The sequence below is a fragment of the Leopardus geoffroyi genome, chromosome B2 (genome assembly GCF_018350155.1).
Source record: "Leopardus geoffroyi isolate Oge1 chromosome B2, O.geoffroyi_Oge1_pat1.0, whole genome shotgun sequence".
Classification (NCBI taxonomy): Eukaryota; Metazoa; Chordata; class Mammalia; order Carnivora; family Felidae; genus Leopardus; species Leopardus geoffroyi.
This window is the reverse complement of record NC_059332.1, coordinates 23,378,986-23,400,182: the sequence shown is the minus strand read 5'-3', so window position 1 is coordinate 23,400,182 and position 21,197 is coordinate 23,378,986. Positions and strand designations below refer to the sequence as shown.

General features: G+C 40.9%; 1 protein-coding gene and 1 pseudogene across 6 annotated transcripts in view; one reads left to right on the top strand and one right to left on the bottom strand.

Annotated features, from left to right (window-relative positions):
* Positions 1–21,197, bottom strand: part of LYRM4 (LYR motif containing 4) — a 172,704-nt gene that overhangs the window by 96,894 nt on the left and 54,613 nt on the right. For 2 of the 6 annotated variants that reach the window (XM_045497537.1, XM_045497539.1), the window contains one exon: positions 7,501–7,544. The exons of the other annotated variants lie outside the window; for them this stretch is intronic. In XM_045497537.1, the coding sequence (XP_045353493.1) occupies positions 7,501–7,544 (44 nt within the window). The remainder of the gene's footprint in view (positions 1–7,500; positions 7,545–21,197) is intronic. 6 annotated transcript variants of the gene reach the window in all.
* LOC123609350 lies at positions 13,014–21,194 on the top strand (annotated as a pseudogene).

The window sequence follows — 21,197 nt, the reverse complement described above, 5'->3', positions numbered from 1 at the left end:
ACTAATATAGAGAACAATATGCTACTTTTCATTCCAAAGAAACATGCCTGAGATGCTAGTTTAGTAGTCAGCCCATAACTATCCTGGGTTCCTACTATAGGCACTGGGGCAATGCGTATGGAGTAGAGCACACATTGGGAAGGGTCAATCATAAGCCTCTTCCAAGTTAAATCTGCAAACCTATATACATGTTATCCGTAAATATCACAGGCATTATAAAATGAAGATGAGGGACACCTGGGTGGCTCAGTTGGTTAAGCATCAGATTTCAACTCAGATCATGATCTCATGGTTCGTGAGTATGAGCCCTGTGTCAGGCTCTGTGCTGACAGCTCAGAGCCTGGACCCTGCTTCATGAAGATTCTGTGTCTCCCTCTCTCTCTGCCCCTCCCCAGCTTGTACTTGGTCTCTCTCTCCTTCACAAATAAATGAACATTAAAAAAAAAAATAAAATGAAGATGAGAATTTTAACTTACAACAAAATACTGATGCTCACCCCCCATTAATAAGCTAAGAAATAACTTCCAGTCAAAATGCAGAGCTAATGAAAGCCTGAGATTTATAAAAGGCAATGAATGAGTCTATAACCCACGTCTTCAGAGACACAGTCCATTTCCTTGCTGAGTAGTATACTCCCCATAGGACCTTGTGAATGACTTTTAGTGTGTGTCACTTCTGAATGAAGATGATGAGGGGTGGGGGGTGTGGTGGTGGGGGTTGGGTGGAGAGAACTGCTGTGACCAAGGAAGGAGGGATCCAAGAGCAGTGTCTGGCCCTGTCATACAATGACATCTCCACCAGGTGAGCAGGATTAGAAACGTACAGACTAAGCACACTTTGTCCTCACCTCCCTGAATGTATCCTAGATGTTCTGAAAAAATACTCCTCCTCACACTCTCCCAAATATGACATGTAGGGAGGATCTATTAGAAAAAAAGTTAAGGCAAACGTTAAAACAAAAGTTCTGAGGTCCTAACAATTATTATACTGTTGGGACAATTAGACCTCTGCGCTTCACAGTTTCCTCTTGTTAGAGAAAAGCACACTGCTTGTGAGGGGCTTATCCTGGCTTGAGTGGGAATGTGCTTCTGTGGAAAGGGCACTGCTCCTCTGTTCTGTGATCACATCAACTCTTCTCAATTGGTGTGGAGTTAAAAGACAACAAACCCACAACAAGCTATACTTACAATAAGCTATACTCATAATGTATCCAAAGTGTGTTTGGGCATAAAAGCTTAATCCCCATTTGTAGTTTGGTAGATATAATAATAAAAAGCATAGAGTCCTATAGGCAAAAATATAACATGCAAGATCCTTGACCAAGAAAATGAAAGGGCTGATATTATAGAAGAACCTGGAGTGACAGTACACCTTCTCCTGTTGAGCAATAAGCTCTATTTCAGCATCTCCATATACTACGTGTGATTATTTCCCCATAAAAATACATTTAAAGAATGTCTTGATAGCTTTATTAAAAGCAGTATTTGTGAAGACTATGAAGTTGTAGGTCATTAGCTGCTCCAACTGAAGAAACATGTGATGGAAGGGCAGGGCTCTTGGACTCTTTCTAAAGCAGGTAATTTTTACAGAGAGAGTAGAGAAAAATGGCCAGTAAGAGATAAGATAATGTTAGAGGACAGATTCTGTATGTAGCACCTCCGTTCTTCCCATTTTGGTCTTTGAAAAAGAGGCAGCAGGGAATCTTAGAGAAGAGAAACTGTGGAGGGGGAAATAGAGTTTCCCAGCTAGTCAGATGTGCTAAAAATGGCAAATTGAAGTTGTTCTCTAATTATCTAACAATCTAACTAACAAGAGACCTCTGTGTATGGCTGACACAGACAGAAGCAGACAAGGAAAGAAGACCAGAGACCTGACAACCTCCCTAGGCTGAAACTGGGAGTCAATTGGTAAAGGCCCTTAGAAAGTCAGATAATAGGATTATAGGTCCCTTAAAAGGAGCCTACTAATCAAAGTCTGCATATATGGTTTGGTTGACAAAAGTAAGGAAACTAGGAAAATGGACACACAGCATTGAGGTACCTGCAAATTATATCTAAACAAAAACAATAATTGAAATTAATGGCTTAGGTTTGATTTCAGGGGCTTTAACAGAAAAATCATCTAATAGTTTAAAAGTACGTTAGGCAGGGCATGAAAACCAACAGAATATGTCTATGTCTATGTGTATGTCTATGTGTATATAGTACATGTATATCCATAGCGGGGAGGGAGGGAGGTGGGGGAGGAGGGAGAGAGAAAAAGAGAGAGAGAGACAGAGACAGAGACAGAGAGATAGATGGGTTTATTTTAAGGAACTGGCTCACCTGATTGTGGAGGCTTAGCAAGTAGGGGGCAGTCCACCAGACTGGACACTCACACAGAAGAGTTGCAATTGGAGTCCAAAGGCCATCTGCTAGCAGAACTCCTTCTTGCTCAGTTAGGGTAGGGTGTGGGGAGGTATCAGCTTTTTGTTCTACTCAGACCTTTGAGTGACTGGATGAGGGCCACTCAAATCATAGACAGTAATCTGCTTTACTCAAAGTCCACCCACTTAAATGTTAATCTTATCCAAAAAATATCTTTACAGAAATGCCTAGAATAATGTTTGACCAAATATCTGGGCACCTTGGCCCAGCCAAATCAACCATCACAAAACCCTATCTTCAGGGCCTGAAAAGTAGTAGTTCTGTCACTTAGGGGTAATAAATCAGATCCAAAGGAATGCTTCTAAGGAAGGAAACAACAAACAAACAAACTAGTTACAAGGGCTAAGATAATAAATCTGAAGTTATGAAATAAAATAAAAACTGTCAGTAAAGTAGGAATAGAGGGGAACTTCCTCAACTTGATAAAGAATATCTACAAGAAATCCAGCGCTAACATCATACTTAACAGTGAAAAACTAGAAGCTTTCCCAGTGAGATCAGGAACAAGGCAAGGATGCCCCCCTCACCACTCTTTTCACCATCATACTGGAAGTCATAGTTAATGGTATAAGACAAGAAAAAGAAATAAAATACAAACAGATCAAGAAGTTGTGAAGTAAGCACTAGATGTGGTTTTCACTCATACCCTTGATCTTTACCAAAAACCAATGAACACAAAAAAATCCTAAGATATGAGATATCTGTAATTTAGTAGGATCACTGATTCTATGTAATAATGGAATAACTAACATTCATAAAGTAATCTTATATTCACAAAGTGTTTTCACATTTATCATCTCATTTGATGATAAACTTTGTATGGTAGATAGGGCTGGTAAGTTCATGATTAGTGGTGCCAGAGTTCAAATTCAAATCCCTTAACTCCAACTCTTGTGCTTTTTACACTATTCTATGTGAATTTCTAGAGTATGTTCTTCTCTCCCAACAAATAATTAGGTATTAAAATACGAACATGGGGTACCTAGGTGGTTTAGTTGGTTAAGTGTCAGACTCCTAATCTTGGCTCAGGTCATGATTTCATGGTTCGGGGGATTGAGCCCCGCATAGGGCTCTGTGCTGACAACAGGAAGTCTGTTTGGGATTTTTTCTCTCTCTCTCTCTCTGCCCCTCCCCTGTGTGCATGTGTTTTCTCTCAAAATAAGTAAAAAAAAAAAAGTTAAAAAAAATATGAGTGCAATTCTTTACTAATGTGAAGTTCTGACTTTTATCTTTTCTACCTTCCAAGCCTATACCTCATAAGTAAACCTACAGAATCCAGAAAATCATAGAATGCTCTAGAACTGTGCTGTCCAATATGGTAGCCACTTGCTACAAGCAGCAATTTAAATTTAAATTTAAATGAATTAAAAGTGAAACTTCAGTTAGTCACAATAGCCACATTTCAAGTGCTGAATCAATAGCCACGTGTGGGTAGTGGCTACTGTGTTAGGCAGAACAGACATACAACATTTTCATCAGCAGAGAAAGTTCACAAGAAGACTCAGGCTAAATCATTCAGTCATCCATTTCAGAGTAGAAAGTACCAAGATCTAGAAGTTATATAACCTATTCAAGATCACACAGCTCAGTAGTGGAAAATATAGGTCTCTGAACTCCAATTCACTGTTTTTCATGCTATACAATAATTTTACTAGATGAAAGCCAACAGATCTACATAAATCTTTATCAACCCATAGTTGGCAGAAAACTAGTTTCTATGTATTTAGAACATACTTCCCAACTTTCCTTTTCAAGCTTCTAAACTCTCTCTGTTCCCTTTCCCCTAAGAATCTTATCCATGAATGGAAGGAACACAGACAGAAATTCACTGTTTATTAATTCAACACATATTTAACTATCTACTTTGTGATGAAATTAGCCAGAGTTGTTTTCTGTTGACTACAACTACGGATCCCGATTGCTGATACACGGGGATGAGGAAGGAGAAAACACAGAGACTATCTCCCAAACTGACATTTGCCTTTAAATAACAGTCAACTTCAAGCTACCAATTTGGGGATTAGGAAATAAATGTTACCTCCTCTTGTACACTGAAAGCTCCTTGAAGACCTTTTCATTGCACATTCCTAATAAATCTTGTGGAAGGATACATATTTGATAGGGTTTTGCCTTTTGGGTAAGAGCAGAAGATGGCAGCAGTAAAAAATAGCCACAGTCCTTCTAGCAACACGGGAGACTGGACAGTTTCATCTTGACCCATGCTAACAGGTACTCCCCCGGTATACTGCTAATAATGAGCATCAGCTTTATAGTCCTTAATTTTAAAATTTCTCTTCCCTGGCAAAATGATGAGGTGCCAAGAGTTCTGGGTATAACCTCTAAAATGCTCTGTTCCCTCATCTGCAAAGTGGGTGTAAGACCTATCTCATGGATAGGTCCTATCCTAATCCTCAAAGGATTAAAAGCAATGAAACCATTAACTCCTATAAAAGCATCAAGTATTATCATGATTGTTTTTTTTTAAACTCTTCAGTAGAGGTGAAAGTATGTCTTAATTTTCCATTCACGTAGAAAGCTACTATCTTTATAGTTGAAAATTATCCGTAATGACCACATCAGAAATAAGGAAAATATATGTTTACCCATGCAACTTTAATGTGTGTTTACATTGTATTTATATTTACTTGGAAGTTATCTACATGTGCTCCTGTGCTATGAAATTATGCACATTATAAAATATATACAAGAATATACATTTAAAAATGATAAAAATTATGAGAAGTCCTATATTTTCTTCTTGTACCTCACAGGATTGTCCTGCATAATCCCCCCACCTCACCTTGACGATCCAGAGGATGACAGTTTTAAAGTAAAGCAATGTCTGAATTGATGTTTTAATCACTGGTTGCATTAAATTAACCTTACTTTGCAGAGAGATGTTAATAAAATCCAACAGTGGCAAGTGCCTCTCAAAATGACCTCAGGCAGCCTGTGCCTGGATATCTTTAGGGATAATAGTGAAAGGGCTGGTGTCACAATGCCAGAAATGGTTCATTCCAGTGCTGAATGGCTGCTTTATTGATTCACATAGTAATTCCCTTTCTCCCTAATACAGATTGTAAGCAGTAGGAGGACAGGGGCAGGGACTAAATCTGTCTTATCTATTGCTGTGTCCCAGTGTCTAGAACAGTGTCTAGTACATAAAGATTTGCAGAATTAATGTATAAATGGTGAGGGGTTTTTTAGAGAACTCTTCCTCCCATCTAGTTCTGGCTTTATAATGTAAAAACACTAACAGTGGCACATACCACACTTACTATGAGCCAAGCACCATCAAAAGCACTTTCCACGTATTAACTTACTGAGTCCTCATGACAACCTTAAAAAGTAAGTACTGTCAAAAGTCCTATCTTAGCTGAGGAAAGTGGGACACAAAGTGGTCAACTGACTTGTCCAAGGACAGGGGCTGGGTGAGTGGCTGAGCTGGGATTTGCTGGGGCCCATGTGACTCCTGGGTCCACATCTGTAACTGCCCCACAACATCGCCTCTCACCAGGTCAGAGGGCTGGCCCCACTTCTGCTGTCTGCGTGCACGGAAGACAGTGTCTCATCTCCTTGGGAAGGATCTTCAGGCACAGCAGGACAGAGCACCTGAGCTTTTCACTCATTTTTTTATGAGCCAAACATTCTAGTGTCTTCAATTGCCTAAGAGATGATGTGGATTCAGTTCTTTGACAACCTGTGGGTCTCCCTCTCCTTTGGGTTTTGTCAAGTTTGTCCCTGAAAGGTAAAAAGTCCACCTGTGGACCCTGAGAGCCCTGGGTTTGAGTCCTGGCCTTGCAAAGTCACTATTTGACTCTCAGCAAATAACCTTAGCTCACGAAGCCTCAGTTTCTGCTACTGAAAAATGAGTTGATAAAGAGTTTCTTCTTTGCATGAGTGCTAACTGTCCTTATGTTCAAATTCCTCTCCCAGGAAGAGGATTGGCACAGCACATCACTTGCAGGGGAGACGCATTAACATTCATTTGGACAATAATGCTGAACTTTATGGGAATGTATTGTACTGGCTTGGGAAACAGCTTTCTTCTCTTTTCACTGGAATGATTTGGCCCTTTAACTTAATTTTATATGGTGACACTGACTCAATTCTGTCTCCTGCTACACAGTTCTTCCTTTCTCATAGGAAAAAAATCCTCATAAAGACAATTTATAATACATCAAAATATTGACAGAAACTTTAAATCTTAATGTCTGAAGATATCTGTGGGCATGATTTATTGCAGAAGTTCTACCGTTATAACTTGGCAATTAGGAAATATTGATAAATGCAAACACATTATTGATGCCAATTAAAAAAAGCACAAGATTGATGAGCTTCCCAAAGTGCTTTGACACAGCAGTTAGAGAGTAATGCCCATCAATACATATCCAACCACTATAAATGCCAAGGGAAATTAGGCTGCAAGGAAATAAGGGGTGCTTTCACATTAAAGGTGGGATTTTTCAAACAGATGAGCATCTAGTCAACAGGAATACCTAACAGAACCTCAAGTAAAGTCCTACAGAAAAAAAACCACAATGTTTATTTGTGATTCATGATAAGGTAGGTAAGGAAAGTATTCAAAGAATGTGACACGTTGATTTAACTAAAGGGTGGGCCAAGTGCCTGAGTTGGTTAGACTAGATTATATAAATGGTTAGCATACACCAAGCCAGAAGCTAAAGAAAAAGGTAGCTTTTAGGGTAGTATCTCAGAACATACTCTAATATTCCAGGTACCCTATTTTAGAGGACCTGAAGAGAGTCTCAGATTTATTTTAAATGAATGACATAAACACTCATGGGCTCCATTCTCTGTGTATAGAGAAGAGGAAGGATTTGAGCCTGGGTTACCAAGACAATGGAAGTACTGGGAATTTGCAAAGGAAAATTAGTTTAAGGGGAAGGTAAGATAAGTCATTAAGTTTTGGTCATGACAGTTTCAAGTCCTGATAAAACACTCAAGTGCAAATATCTACTATACTGAAGCCACCAATTTGCATGAAAGAGAAGTTTCAAGGAATAAACTATTAGATACATAAAGAATAAGGATATAAAAAAGATTGACTGACTTAGCAGTACGGAGGTCTATGCTTCTGAGACAGCAACTGAATTTCTGTGAGGAAGATGGTAGAATTAAAAAAACATCAACCAACACCTACTGTGTGGAAGAACTCTGAGGGACTATGAAAGACAAAGCACATTACCCTGGTCCATCTGGGAAGTTCATTCTCTTCAAACCAAACTCAGGGAGGGCCACATGGGATGGTGAAAGACAGGATTCTCATCCAGAGCTTTAGATCATCTGAATCAACCCCTGGCTACCCAATGCACACTGCCAACCCATACCCAACTCTTATACAAACTGTAAAACCAATGGGGGCTTAAACTGGTTCTCACAGAGAAGCAGGGTTTAGATATACAGAAAGACTGGCCCAAGGTTCGTGTGGACAAAATAAATATATAAAAATTAAACACAATCTTAACCTTCCCTTGAATGTTCCACGAGCAACTGTGTTAATATTAGTTTTTCAACCTTAATCTGAGTGTTTTATGTACAAAAGGTATACACTTCTTACCCACTGGGATGGCTATAAGCAAAGGACAGATAATCACAAGTGTTTGCAAGAATGTGGCAAAATTAACCCTTATACACTGCTGATGGTAATGTGCAATGGAGCACTTACTTTGGAAAACAGGCTGGAATTCCTCAGAAAATTAAACACAGAGTTACCACATGACCCAGCAATTCCACTTCTAGGTATATACCCAAGAGAAATGAAAATGTATGTCTACACCAAACTTTGCACACAAGTGCTCATACAGCATCACTGATAATAGCAAAAAAGTGGAAATGGCCCAAATGTTCATCAATTGATGAATGGATAGATAAAATGTGGTACAATCATACAATGCTATTAAAAAGAATACATACTATGAATGGATGAAATGTGAAAACATGAAGCTAAATGAAAGAAGCCAGTCACAAAAAGAAATTCCATTTATGTAAATGTCTAGAATAGGTAAATCCATAGAGATATAAAGCAGATTAGTGGTTTCCAAGTGCTGGGGTTTCCAAGATATAAAGCAGATTAGTGGGTTGGGGAGAAATGGGGTCACTGATGATGTGTATGGCATTTCTTTAAGGGGTGATGATAACGTTCTGAAAATGATTGTGGTGATCGTCACACAACTCAATATACCAAAAACCACTGGATCGTATAGTTTAAATGGTTGAATTTTATGGTATGTGAATTACGTGTCAATAAAGGCATAGCTGAATATTCTAGCGAGCTAAGAAACATGCGATCTAATGAAATCAACATAGTACTGGGCTTCAGTAGAGAAGGACAGATTGAATTGCCAGATTTCATCAGAGAGTTCCATCAATGGGCTGAATCTTGATTGGTTCTGGAGTTGAGAAAAATCAGGACAGGAAATTTCCAGACAACTTCCTAAGAAAAATTCAGTGCGCTGAAGGGCCAACCCACCCCAATATAAGCCCTGATATCCAGTTCCTTTGAGTGCTAGAACATTTGGCCCAGTGCATTAGCATTTGTCACCGGGCTGGTTCCCAAAAGCTACTGCCCTGTTATGCTTCCACTGGTCTCCTTGCTGTCCCCATGGTGATCTATCTGAGAGTAGATGCTGAGGACAAGTAGCACAGCTGAGGGCTTGCAGACAGCTTCAAAACAGACCAAAGCAGGAAGCACACTCCTATCAATGATCTTGAAAGGCTGAACAAATTTTACAAGTATCTTTCTTGGCACATAGCTCTATTAATCTTCTTTTCTTCCCATATATTCCTCCTTGAAAGGAGAGAAGATGCATGATTTCCTGAGTAATTTCACCTGCACTTGGAACCTGACTTGGGAATGCACCTGCTGTGAAGGTCCAAGACTCTGCAGATATTCTTATTGCCAAGGTTTATGGGACAAGCAGAAATGCAGGATGGATGAGCTACAATTTACAAGAGTAGTAAACCCACCGTTGCACTAAAAATACCCCCCAAAGAACAATAAATAACTTCTCCCTGAGATGAGGGCTGTGTTCCTGAGAAGATGTCTGTGCCATTCTTTTGACATCAAGCCTTGGTATTCTACTTGGTTGTTAAGAATATTGTCTTGTGTGGTGCCTGGTGGCTCAGTCGGTTAAGTGTCAGACTTCGGCTTAGCTCAGGATCTCAGTTTGTGAATCTGAGCCCTGCATTGGACTGTCTGCTTTCAGCATGGAGCCCACTTCAGATCCTCTGTCTCCCCACTACTCTCTCTCTGCCCCTCCCCTTTTTCTCTTTCTCTCTCAAAAATAAGCATTCAAAGAAAAAAAAAAATATTGTCTGGCAATAGCAGCCCAAAGAACTTCATCAGGATGTGCACTCTTTCTTAATAGGAACACATGAGATTTTCAGTTGTAATAAGAGAGAGTTTCATTGTTTAATATATAAGAGAGCTTGAAGTCTGAATCTCCATGAAAGTACAAGAGAATAAAAATTATCCCTGGGCCAAAGGTTAATTTAGAGATATCCAGAGATCAGTAATACAAATATCAAAGACTCTGCCTTCTGGAGAACATGCACTCTGTGCAGGGTGACAGGTTGGAGGTAGCCGTTCAGGGTTATATAAACTGGTTCTCAACCTTTGTTGCATACTGAAATCACCTGGGGAGTTTTAACACTGCTGATGCCTGAGTCCCACCCCCAGAGTCTCTAATTCCGCTGGCTTGGAGGGGCCTGGTCACAGAGATTTGTAAAGGCACTCAGGTGGTTCCACAGTACAATCAAGGCTGCCCCATTAGCAGAAGGTGCAAAGTCCTGCCTTTGAAGATCCTACTAGAGGCCAGGCAGGCTTAGGTTCCCCTAGTAATACAGTTTAAAATATAAAGCGGAGTTGAACTAAATTCCATGTATACTACAACATATAAGCACAAAACGTGTTAAAATTAAAACTTTTCTTTTTCTTGGAGAAACGTATCATGGTTGTTTTGAGGTTATAGTTTTTCTCTTCAAACATTAAAAAGTGCTTAGATAGTAAAAAGCTTCACTTGTGTATGGTTTAAAGTATTTGAGGTGTGTGAGTAACATGTATATTTGATATAGAATGTGCTAGTCTTCATTTACTTTCCTTTTACTACCAGCAAACCTTGGTACTGTAAGCCTAAAAGGTTCCTCCTATGTGCACAAGTGCATGCACAGGCACATACCCTCCTCCCCTCCTTGACTGGCCAAAAAGTTTGATCCTTGGCCTTGATACCAAAGCCTCAAATGGCCATCAACCAGAGGCCGGGGTTGTGGAGCAGGAAGTTTGATTTGCTCATGCCACAAACTATCCCTTTTCTTTGAGTAAGTCATTTCACTGGCCAGACTTAATTCCCTTTTCAGCCTTCCGCTCAGCTCTGGGTCAGGCCTCTGGCTTACCCCTGAGATCATGTTTGCTACCTCCGGAGGGAACAATCTTTCAGATCCCGCCATCAGTAAATCTTGAAGAGCTCTGAGGGCTTGGGATTGCTGCACCTTATTCTCTCGCGAGAATCAGGACCTGAGGACAAGGGATTCAGGAGTCACAGTCCTGTGGGCACCTTTCCTGGAGACCCACTCCCTGATGTTGAGCACCCACTGGCTTTTAGTTGAAAGGGGTTTCCAAGGCTACAGAGTATATCTAAATCAAATTTTTATAGAATTCATTTATTAAAATACAATGAAAGATCCTACTGTCAGGCACATGGGATGGCGGTAAGAGACCTCAGCTCAAACCCTGCCTTCAACCACTACCGGCTAATGAATCTCCCTCTCTGTAACCCCTCTCCCTGTGCCTTGGTTTCCTCACCTGTAAAATAAGGACAGGCTGCAGAGTAGTTGTAAACAAAATGATCCGTGCCTGCAGCATGTAGCATGCAGTAGGAGATAATGAAATGTTAACCCCTGTAGTCTCCACAGTCAGCGAGTAACTATAACCAGAATTAGTTTTTATAAGTGTTCCATCAACCTCTAATTACACTTTCTTGGTACTCTGAATTTTCATAATGGATTTGTCTAAACAAAGAATCCTGGCAAGAACATGACTGCTTTTGACCTTCCTACATTTTTGGGCATGTCTGAATTCACATAAAAAGAGTTCTCCCAAAGGCTAAAGGTGCATAAGTCATAATGTATTTGTCTATAATATCTGTGTTCCAGAAAGCTCTGGAGAACTGACCAGAGAGGCAAGGGGAGCCCAGCTCACGATGTAGTACTTGGTTCTTATATTTGATTCCCCACCTAGCACAGACAGGCTGATTTCCTCACATATAAAATGGAAGGGATTACAAACCTTATGTCAGCCCAAGAGGCTACCAAAGGAAGATGTAGGAGTGTGCAGACCAACTCAGCACAGTCTTTTTCACTCAGATGTTTGGACAAGAATGAATTGCTGTGAAAGGCCTCTCCAAAGAAGCTTTGGTTCCCACCCCCACTCTCTTTATGTCTCCCCAATTCTCCCAAGAAAATATGAATAGACTGTCATAAGGCTGTATGTATGTCAGGACCACTATCTGCCTCAAAGAGAGCGCTATTATAATCGGTAATGGTTCTAATTACTGCTCCATGTTATGGATTAAAATTTTGTTAGCTCAGGTAAGCCTTTTTGCTTTGCTGATAAAGGTTATTCCATAAATAGAGTGAATGACACTGAGCCACTACTAAGATATTCAAGCATATATAATTCAGTCCTTTAGAATTAAAGCATATAACTCATTCAGCGATATTTTCTAAGCACTATCAGTGTGTAAGGCACTGTGGTTAAGTGTGGGGATAGATAGTCTCTGCTCTTAAGGAGACAAGGATAAAAACCCCTATTAAACCAATAAGACTCTCATGACTTGTGTACCTCTACGAAGGCATGTGTTCAAACATGTACGCATGAAGTCTGTCAATCAACTGTCATCAGAAGACAAGTTTCTCAAATACTGATCTCTGCCCCTACTTTGGTAATTCATTCCAGCAGACACTTAATACTGCTTATGGATAAATACAGATGGTCTGAGATGAATATTGCAGCAACGTAAGGAAAACTTCACCCACCTGTTAAGACATACCTTGTTGATCAGGCACTGTTTTATGTGTATGAGCGTGGATGAGAAGACCATTGTGAAGCCAAATCTTTCTATCTGTATTGTCTGCTCTGCTTGCCAGGCCCATTAAGGGCTCCTGGTTCTGTCTTCCCGTATTCTGAATTTGAGGATACCTTTATTTATTCAAATGAAGGCACCCCCATTTTTCACTTCTAAAAACCAACTGGCCCTTCCCTGCCACTTTTATTTTCCTATAGCCTTTCTTTCATTTCATTGCCCAGCAGTCTGCAATGTGATGGAAACATTTAAAATAAGAAAGTAAGATTATGTGGACTGAATTTCCCTTTTGCCCTCCCAGTTCCATTTGGTGGATATGCTTTTATCAGCATGTGATAAATATTTCATATAGAAACTGTCACTTGGAATTTAATCTTCGCAGTTTCACTGAAACCACTGAAAAGCATTTGGGAAAATCAGACCTACATTACAACAAGTACCATATGCCAAGAGCCTGCAGATTAGCAAAGCCTCAGGAGTCAGCATGGAGGAGACCAGAGAACAGAACTGCCTGGAAGAGGGGCCAGTGGCTGCTCCCTCGCTGCACATGTAGAGATCTGAAACCAAACTGTACCACATCTCCATCATTTCAGCACTTGAGATTTTAAAAGATGTATGGAAAAAAAAAAAAAAAATAACAAGCCGGAACGTGGATGCAGCTACATTCATTGAACATTGACCATGGGCCGGGCACCATGCTGCATGCTTCACACACACATTTCTTTGTCTTCTCGCATCCCAACAAGGAGGTAACCAGAGAAATGAGTGCCACAGGAAGTCATTTCCCTAAGTTCATAAAGCTAGGGAGCGACAACCAGGATCTGAAACCACTCCTGACTCCCTGGTCCCATGCCCTCATGTCTCTTTGTGGAGTAAGGAAATGTGAACACACAGTTTAACAGCCTTGTTTCGTACAGTTGGAATTCACCTTATCGGACCAGCTTTTGTTTTCAGCTTAGTCTTGCAGAGCTAATAAATGCGCTAATTTCCAGAAGGAGTTCCTGGCTTCCTTTCTGGTAAAGGAGGTGGCCATGTCCTCAGCCAGAGCAGGATCTTTGAGGGCCCGAGTGCTGGTTACTGAATGGGAACTTGAGCGGCCTTGCTGATTTTCAGAGGGTGTTGGCACGTGTCATCTCCCTTTGTATTCAGAAACGTGCTAACAATTATCAGAAGACTTCTAGTCAGAGGGGCCAAGGCTGCTTGGGCCAGGAGTAAGAGGCACAGCCTGGGCTAGCACTGGTCCTCCTGAGTTTCAGGCTAAAATCATCCTCTGTGTCTTCCTATCAAGCTATCTTGACACTATGAAGCATTAATGGAGTGCGTACTGTATCTATAAAGGCCCTGGGAGTATCACAGTGAACAAGAAAACAACCTCGTCTCTTGGGGCGCCTAGGTGGCTCAGTTGGTTGAGCGACCGATTTTGGCTCAGGTAATGATCTGTCGGTTCATGAGTTCAAGCCCCGTGTCAGGCCCTGTGCTGATAGCTCGGAGCCTGGAGCGTGCTTCGGATTCTGTGCCCCCCTCTGTCTCCACCCACCCCTACTTGTGCTCTGTCTCTGTCTTTCAAAAATGAAAAAACATAAAAAAAAAAAAAAAGAAAAAAAGAAAACAACCCCGTCTCCCTGGAAGGTCAGAGGCTAAGGGCAGACAAGACTCACTAACATGCCATTGCAATGCCATGTCAATGCTGTGGAGTCACACTTCAGTGCTCTGGTGGCTCAGAGGACAAGATTTGGGCAGGGAAGAAAGAAGGAGGAAGGGTATTCAAGGCCTTCCCGTGGGGAGCTGGTGAATGCAGAAAGGTGTTCACTGGGTGTGTGCTGTGTGCCTGTGCAGTGCTGGTTCAACAGCACCCCACCCCCGCAAGGATCCTGCAATTTGGCTTCAGAGAGACTGAGCTGCACAGGCAGGATATAAAGTAGGACTGTCCATGGGACAGGCTCTGGAGGCACAGAAACAGGTAGGAGCAAGCAGTTTTCCTAACAGATCCAGAAACTGCCCAGAATAGAGAAGAGTGGTCAGTGTCTGGTAGGGAAACATGCACTCAGTTTTAAAACACATTTCCAGTAAGGATACTTCAGTGTTATAAAAAACATGGATAGCTATGCAGACAACTGCACACCTTAAACAGCAGCTGAGAGCGGAAAAACAAAGCAAAACACTGAGCTTGGCAATGCTCAGAACCTAGTTCAAAGCAAGGGGAACATTCCCTTTTTCCTTTTCTCCGGGTGTCCCCTTTCCCATCCCACTCTGGCTTGGAGGACCGTTGGGTCCCAGTGAAGAAAACCTCATTAGTAAGTGAGTTACGTACAGTCTGTGAATGTACAGAACAGAGGGCTCTGTGCACAGTTCACAGGCCTCCTGACGTCACCATGACCCAGGTAACGTTCCTGCCATCACTGGGTATTAAAAGCTTTCACAAAGTACAGCCAAAGGGTTTTCTCGAATCGGCTCCACTGCTGAGGCTGACAACGAAGCACGAACATTACATAACCCAGCATTACGTAACCTAGCTACGCCCCCACACTCAACAAAACATGCTGTCTGTGAGCTCAGGGCAGTTCGGGTTTCTTTTTAAAGTCAATTCAGTAAACAGAGGAGGTCAGTGACATAACTCACCTTTGGTCAAAATCCAACATTCCCAGGGATGTTTCTGGGACCTACCAATCATTACCAATTAGTTTCAGGATCAGGGAATGTCCGGTGTGAGAGAGGCCTCAGAGGGTCATGGAGCACCTCCCTCCTCACTCACAGGGGGAGCTGCCTGCCCACTGACGGTGGGTGGGAGCAGACCCCAGGTCTGCTGGCTCCTGGGCCACCCAGCATTCAGTGACTGAGTTTTCACTGAGCTCCAGAGGCATGTCCAATTGCTCTGTGTAGGCAATTCTGGAATGTACTCACTTATTAGTGAGATGCAATAATCTGCTGAAAGAAACCCCAAGTCCAATCTCGACAAGGCAGTTAAACTTAGGATTCATAAACAAATTCTTATGCTGCTAGAGATCTTGGAAACCAATGTACCCAATTCCTTACTTTTTTACAGATGAGGCCTAAAGGGTCATGGACTTCCTGGTGATGCTACTGCTAATTTCTGAGACTGAGGAGAATCTTTGTGGCCTCTGGTTGGTGCTATTTTCACTGCATTAAGAAGACGAGATGGGTGGGGAGAAGTATTTCTTAGGCTGTATGAAGGGGAAATGTTCGAGGAAAAGAAAAAGACTTAAACTACTGATTTAACTGTGCACTACCATTACTGAATAAAACTAAGATTATTACAGTGCCACATCTTAGAGAATAGAGTCTTTTGATTATTTACCACGGACCAATTCATGATACGACAGCCTTCATTACCAGACTGGGGAAGAGAGAAAATTTCTGACGTGTTTGGCTTTGGTATTTTAAAAGCAAAGCAAGTACAAAATTAACATTAACTTCAGAATGGTATTCCTTTGCCTTTAGTAGAAAAATTGAATGATGGTAATATTTTAAGAGAAATTAAATAACATGACCAAGGCCAGAGGGCTAGTGAGTAAGTGTTAGGATTTCACTTTAGGTGTATGTTACTCAAAACCTCTTCTCTTGGCTACCATTCCTATTACATCTCTGCATAAAACAACAATAGTTTTTAACACTGAGAGATGTATAATGAGGAGGTATCTTTCCAACAGCACCAATGAATCTAGCCTTCATGTATATATACCAGTGAAACACATCAAATTTATAAAAATCCAACTGCAGATATCAAGTGCTCAGAAAGGAGTGCATTTTCTTATCCATACGCTGGGCGTGGGAGCACACTGGCTTCCTGCCACCAGAGAGGATGTGGTATAGAAACACAAACATAAATGGGGTGAATCCCTCGGATCCCCCCTTCCTAGAAGGTGTGAAACTGTTCCTTAGTCATCTTGGGACAAGATCTTCTGCATAAGCATGGCTGAAATTAACTGATTACTTGAAAGGACAACCCCAGCAGCGAAGCATCAAAAGGTTTCCAGTGAAGGGCACTCGAGTGTTACTGCTTGTCAGGAAAAGCACATTTGGAGCTGCAACCTTCAGATCTACGGGGAAATTCTGAGCAAACACTTCTTAAATAAGGTGGCTGAACTTTAACATTTTCAGACTGTGGTTTCTGTATTTTTCTTTCTTTTTTTTCTTTTGAAGGCAGAGAGAGAGAGAGAGAGAGAGAGAGAGAGAGGGAGATAGAGGTTTTTGAGAAATGATAAAGGAGATCAGCTCAGAGGGAAAAACTATTCATGAGTCTACAGAAGAGAGACTGTTACCTTCTAATACAAATTCTAAATGAGCAATAAGAAAAGGAAACCTACATCTCGCCTTGTTTTCCCATCTCCCATGTCTTATTTGCTTCTGTAAAGATCGGACCACTCACAGTTTGATCTCTCTTCTAAGAACTGGCCAAAAAAAGTGAGAAGACATGTGGGCCCACCATTCTCCTAATTGTGTGTTCTCGGGGAGTTATTCAAACACACTCAGTCTGAATTTCCTCATCTAACACATGAGGAAAACAGTATCTTTCTCACAAGGCCACCGTGAGAAACTGAAACATGTTCTAAGGGCTTAGTACGTAGTCTCAGTGCCTGAAGAGGACACAATGAACCACACTGACAACAAGCACACCTCATCACCACCACCACCACCACCACCACCACCCGCATCACCTTCATCAATATTCATAAATAAAATCATCTTTTTACACATATGGTAAATTAGGCACATAAACAGCTACCCCAAGGTCCCATAGTAAGCTCCTCTCAGAGCTTAGATTGACAACTTCCACTTCTTGCCTAGAACATCAATGTACTTTCTGCTTCAGAGTTGATGGTGTCTACTTCCACTTTAGATACTTTAGCAACAAAAATAGTTCTTTAGGGAATTCAAGAGTGAACAGCTCTCGTAGGCTCAACGGGAGAAGGATAATAAAGGTTCCCAAATGAAACCCGCGGAAAGCTTTCTATAAATAGCGTTACTGCTGCGTTCTTCAGGAGCTCTTCTGCACACGCAAATATGAAAAAGAAAAATTGCTGTATATGAAAAAATGCAGAGGTGGGATCGGCTTCTTCTAGAAAGAACATGGAATCTTGTTTTATGCATGTCAGCCTTGGAAGACTCAAGCAAATTTGCTGGGCAATCTCCATCAGAGAGGCATTTCTTCCACAGGAATGCTAACTGTGGGAATACTATCGTCCCAGACTCAAGGATGTACTGGAATTTCCAGAAAATGCAGAGAAATTGGTTTCAATCCTTGTATGAAGAAGTCTTTTTTTTTTTATAGCTGTAGACGAACTATATATTGAACAGGCTGAAAAAAAATGTCACATGTAGGCCAAGCTATAAAAGTAATCATCCCTTCTCATCTGACAGGGGGTTGGGGAATCTTTCATTCACATTGAAAGAATTCAGATATCCAAAAGATACAGGGTTCACTCAGGGGGCAATTGAGTCATTGTATATAAATTCATGTTGATTTCCTGAGGATTTTTATTGAAGTCCAAGATAGAGTACTTAAATCTCCTTTGCTTCTGACTGTTTTATTAGTTTTTAAATATGTAGATAGATCTTTTGATCTAATCTTAGTTGATCTATATAGACACAGGGGAAAGTATTGCTGGGGTACCCTATCAGAGTCCATATATTTCTGTTCTATTAAATGAACAAATAGGTATGATCTGGATTGAAGAGAAAAGGTTTGTTTCCCAAGAATCAAACTGAGAAAGAACTTCTACAAGGTTCTGATGGACTTCAAAATTCCATTCCCAACTCTGCCTCCAAAAAGCTCATAAAGTCAATTCATAATTACATGGCATAGAGTGGGTGCTTGATAAATATCTAGGGAAAGAAACTGTGGGCACGGAATTACAAAATATACAGTGTCATTTGATTTATCTCACAGATTGCTTTTCATGCAGCTGAGAAGCCACCCAGGGAGCAGGGAAAAGTCCAATCAAGAAGAAACTAGTATCAACATTAAGGTGGGGCTTGAGGAAAGCATTTTAATCCTTTTCTTGCCTATCAAGTTATCATATTATTGCTCTTGAATTGCTACTTAATTTTCTTTGAAAGAAAATGTTTTGTTCAGAGATATGCTCTAGTACTGGTGATGTATATTCTATCAGAAAGGAAGGCTAAGAGCAGAGGTGCTAGCGACATTAATAAAATAATTCAATTTTCTGACTTTCCTTGTGGCAGAGAGGTTAGACCAAGAGAAGTTTTTGAAATTTATGATGGTATAAATACATAGCTGGCTTACAACTTTGCTTATCTATAGCCTAAACTCTAGTGAGTTAAGATCTTAGCAAAGATTGGTCAAGGAATGCAAAGCATAGAGTAGTTTACTAAAAAAAAATATATCAGTAAGTTTCTGCAAATAAAGAAGGGGACAGATATTTATGTGAAATGTTAGACCATGGAATTTTAGAACTGGAAGTAGGCTTAGAAATCGGACTATAATCTTCCGATTTTACAGATAAGAAACTGAAGGCTCACAGTTAAATCCACTTGTTCAAGCTTCAGACGACTTAAGCCTCCTATGCTTAAATACCAATGTCTGAAGCATTTAATTTTATTTTTCCCAGTTAAGAAAAAAAAAAAAATGGATGACTAGCTATAATTCTTTTGTTGGGGGTCGGGGGGTGGGGAGATATTTTTTATTATTTATGGTGAAAAAAAGCACCATAAAATTAACAATCCTGAACTTTATTTATTTACTTATTTATTTAGTAGGCTTCATGCCTAGCACAGAGCCCAATGCAGGGCTTGAGCTCATGACCCTGAGATCAAGACCTGAGCTGAGATCAAGAGTTAGACGCTCAATAGACTGAGCCACTCAGATGCCCCGAGATATCACTTCTAAGTTAAGTTTTAACTACTACATGGGGCACTAAAAGGGATGTTGCAGTGACTGGTGGTGAAAGAAGACAGACATCGTTCATGAACTTCTCATTTCATGACATGCACACTAAAAATGTTATTGGTGGACATTTCTCTAGAACGGTCATGTAAAGACTAAACCATAAAATAGTAAACAAAAGTAAAAAAAAATTTGGTTTCAGAGACTCTCATCTATCACCACCCAAACGCCAATAAACTGGGCAAATTGCTTTTAGTGACTGACAAAGTAATTAGGTGCAAGCTAAGAAATGGTGAAAATGCTTCCTCTCACATAGAAATGCTGGCTACCAGTAAGATCAACCTCTTTCCTACTATTTCTAATGGCTGTATGGAGTCTGTTCTTAACTGCTTACCACTGAGATTTACTCTTTATGTTTTGAGGAGGGGGGCATGTGAGCGGGAGGAAGGGGCAGAGGGAGAGGGACAGAGAGAGGGAAAATCCTAAGCAGGCTCCATGCCCAGTGCAGAGCCCCATTCTGGGATCATGACCTGGTCTGAAATCAAGAGTTGGATGCTCAACCAAGCCACCCAGGCGCCCCTATAACTGCAGTTTCATACATTCATTACTTGAACCATTTTATTATAAAAAGCCCTAGCTTGGTGGGGCGCTGCTCCCCTGCTGGTCAGCTGCATCCCTGTTGCCAGCAGGGTCCAGCTTAGGATGGTGCTGGAGGTATCGTGGGTGCTGGTGGGAGGGGTGCTCTGGTGGCAGCACCCACAGTTGGCAGATTTTGAGTTCAGGAGAGGTGTACCATTTCACTTTCCTACCAGCAACGTATGCAGTGATCTAGTTTCTCTGCATCCTCACCTGCCTCTGGTGTTCTCACTGTTTTTCATTTTAGCCAATCTGAATACGGTTCTAGTTTTAGGGGATCTGAACTACACTTGTTATTAGGCTTTCCTGGACAGCATAAAGTGGACACAAGCATGGTCTCCTGATACTCGTTTCATTTACAGAAGAGTGGCTGTAGTCTTGTGGCTCAGACTAAAATCCAAAAATTATAGAGATGTGGATACCCACTGTCTCTTGAAGCACTTTCTGGTTTATCTGTAATCAAGCCATTGGTTTCAATATGGATGACAGCTCATCCTGTAGAACCTGACTTGACCATAGCTGGAATCCACTGGTTGCCTTCCACCTCTATGATACCACACCCACGATACCTCTCCTGTTGGTTCCGTGCTGCTTCAAAATACTAAGCTCATGTTTGAGATGCAGCCATCTCCCCTAATTCTTCCTGTCCATCCTGATGTGCATTTAAAAAAAACTGCCCTTTTATGATGTTCCTGATGTTCTCATCAAGCCCATGAGTTTAGCTCAAAGCAGTATTCAACGATTTCAAGAGAAGTTTTTATTTTGTTCTGACACAAGTTAGAGAGAAATGCATATTCAGGGATTTTTTTTTTTTTTTTTTTTTTTTTTTTTTGCCAGATAATAGGAGAGATTACAAAGTACAAGTTTAGCTGGGATTCTGCCTGGTAGAGAGAAGTTGCTTTCAAGAACAAAATCACCTCAATGGTCTATGTATAAAAGTGAATGGGAAGCCATTTCCTTTGCCTGGCTATGCATGACCACCTAAAAATAGGATTGAACACAAATACATCTTTAGTTGGGTTGTCTTCAGCTGTGCCAAATCAGATTTCCATTCTTGGGCATCAGAAATTGGAAAGAATTGGGGCACCTGGTTGGCTCAGTTAAGCAAGTGTCTGACTTCAGCTCAGGTCATGATCTCATGGTTTGTGAGTTCTGAGCCCCATGTCA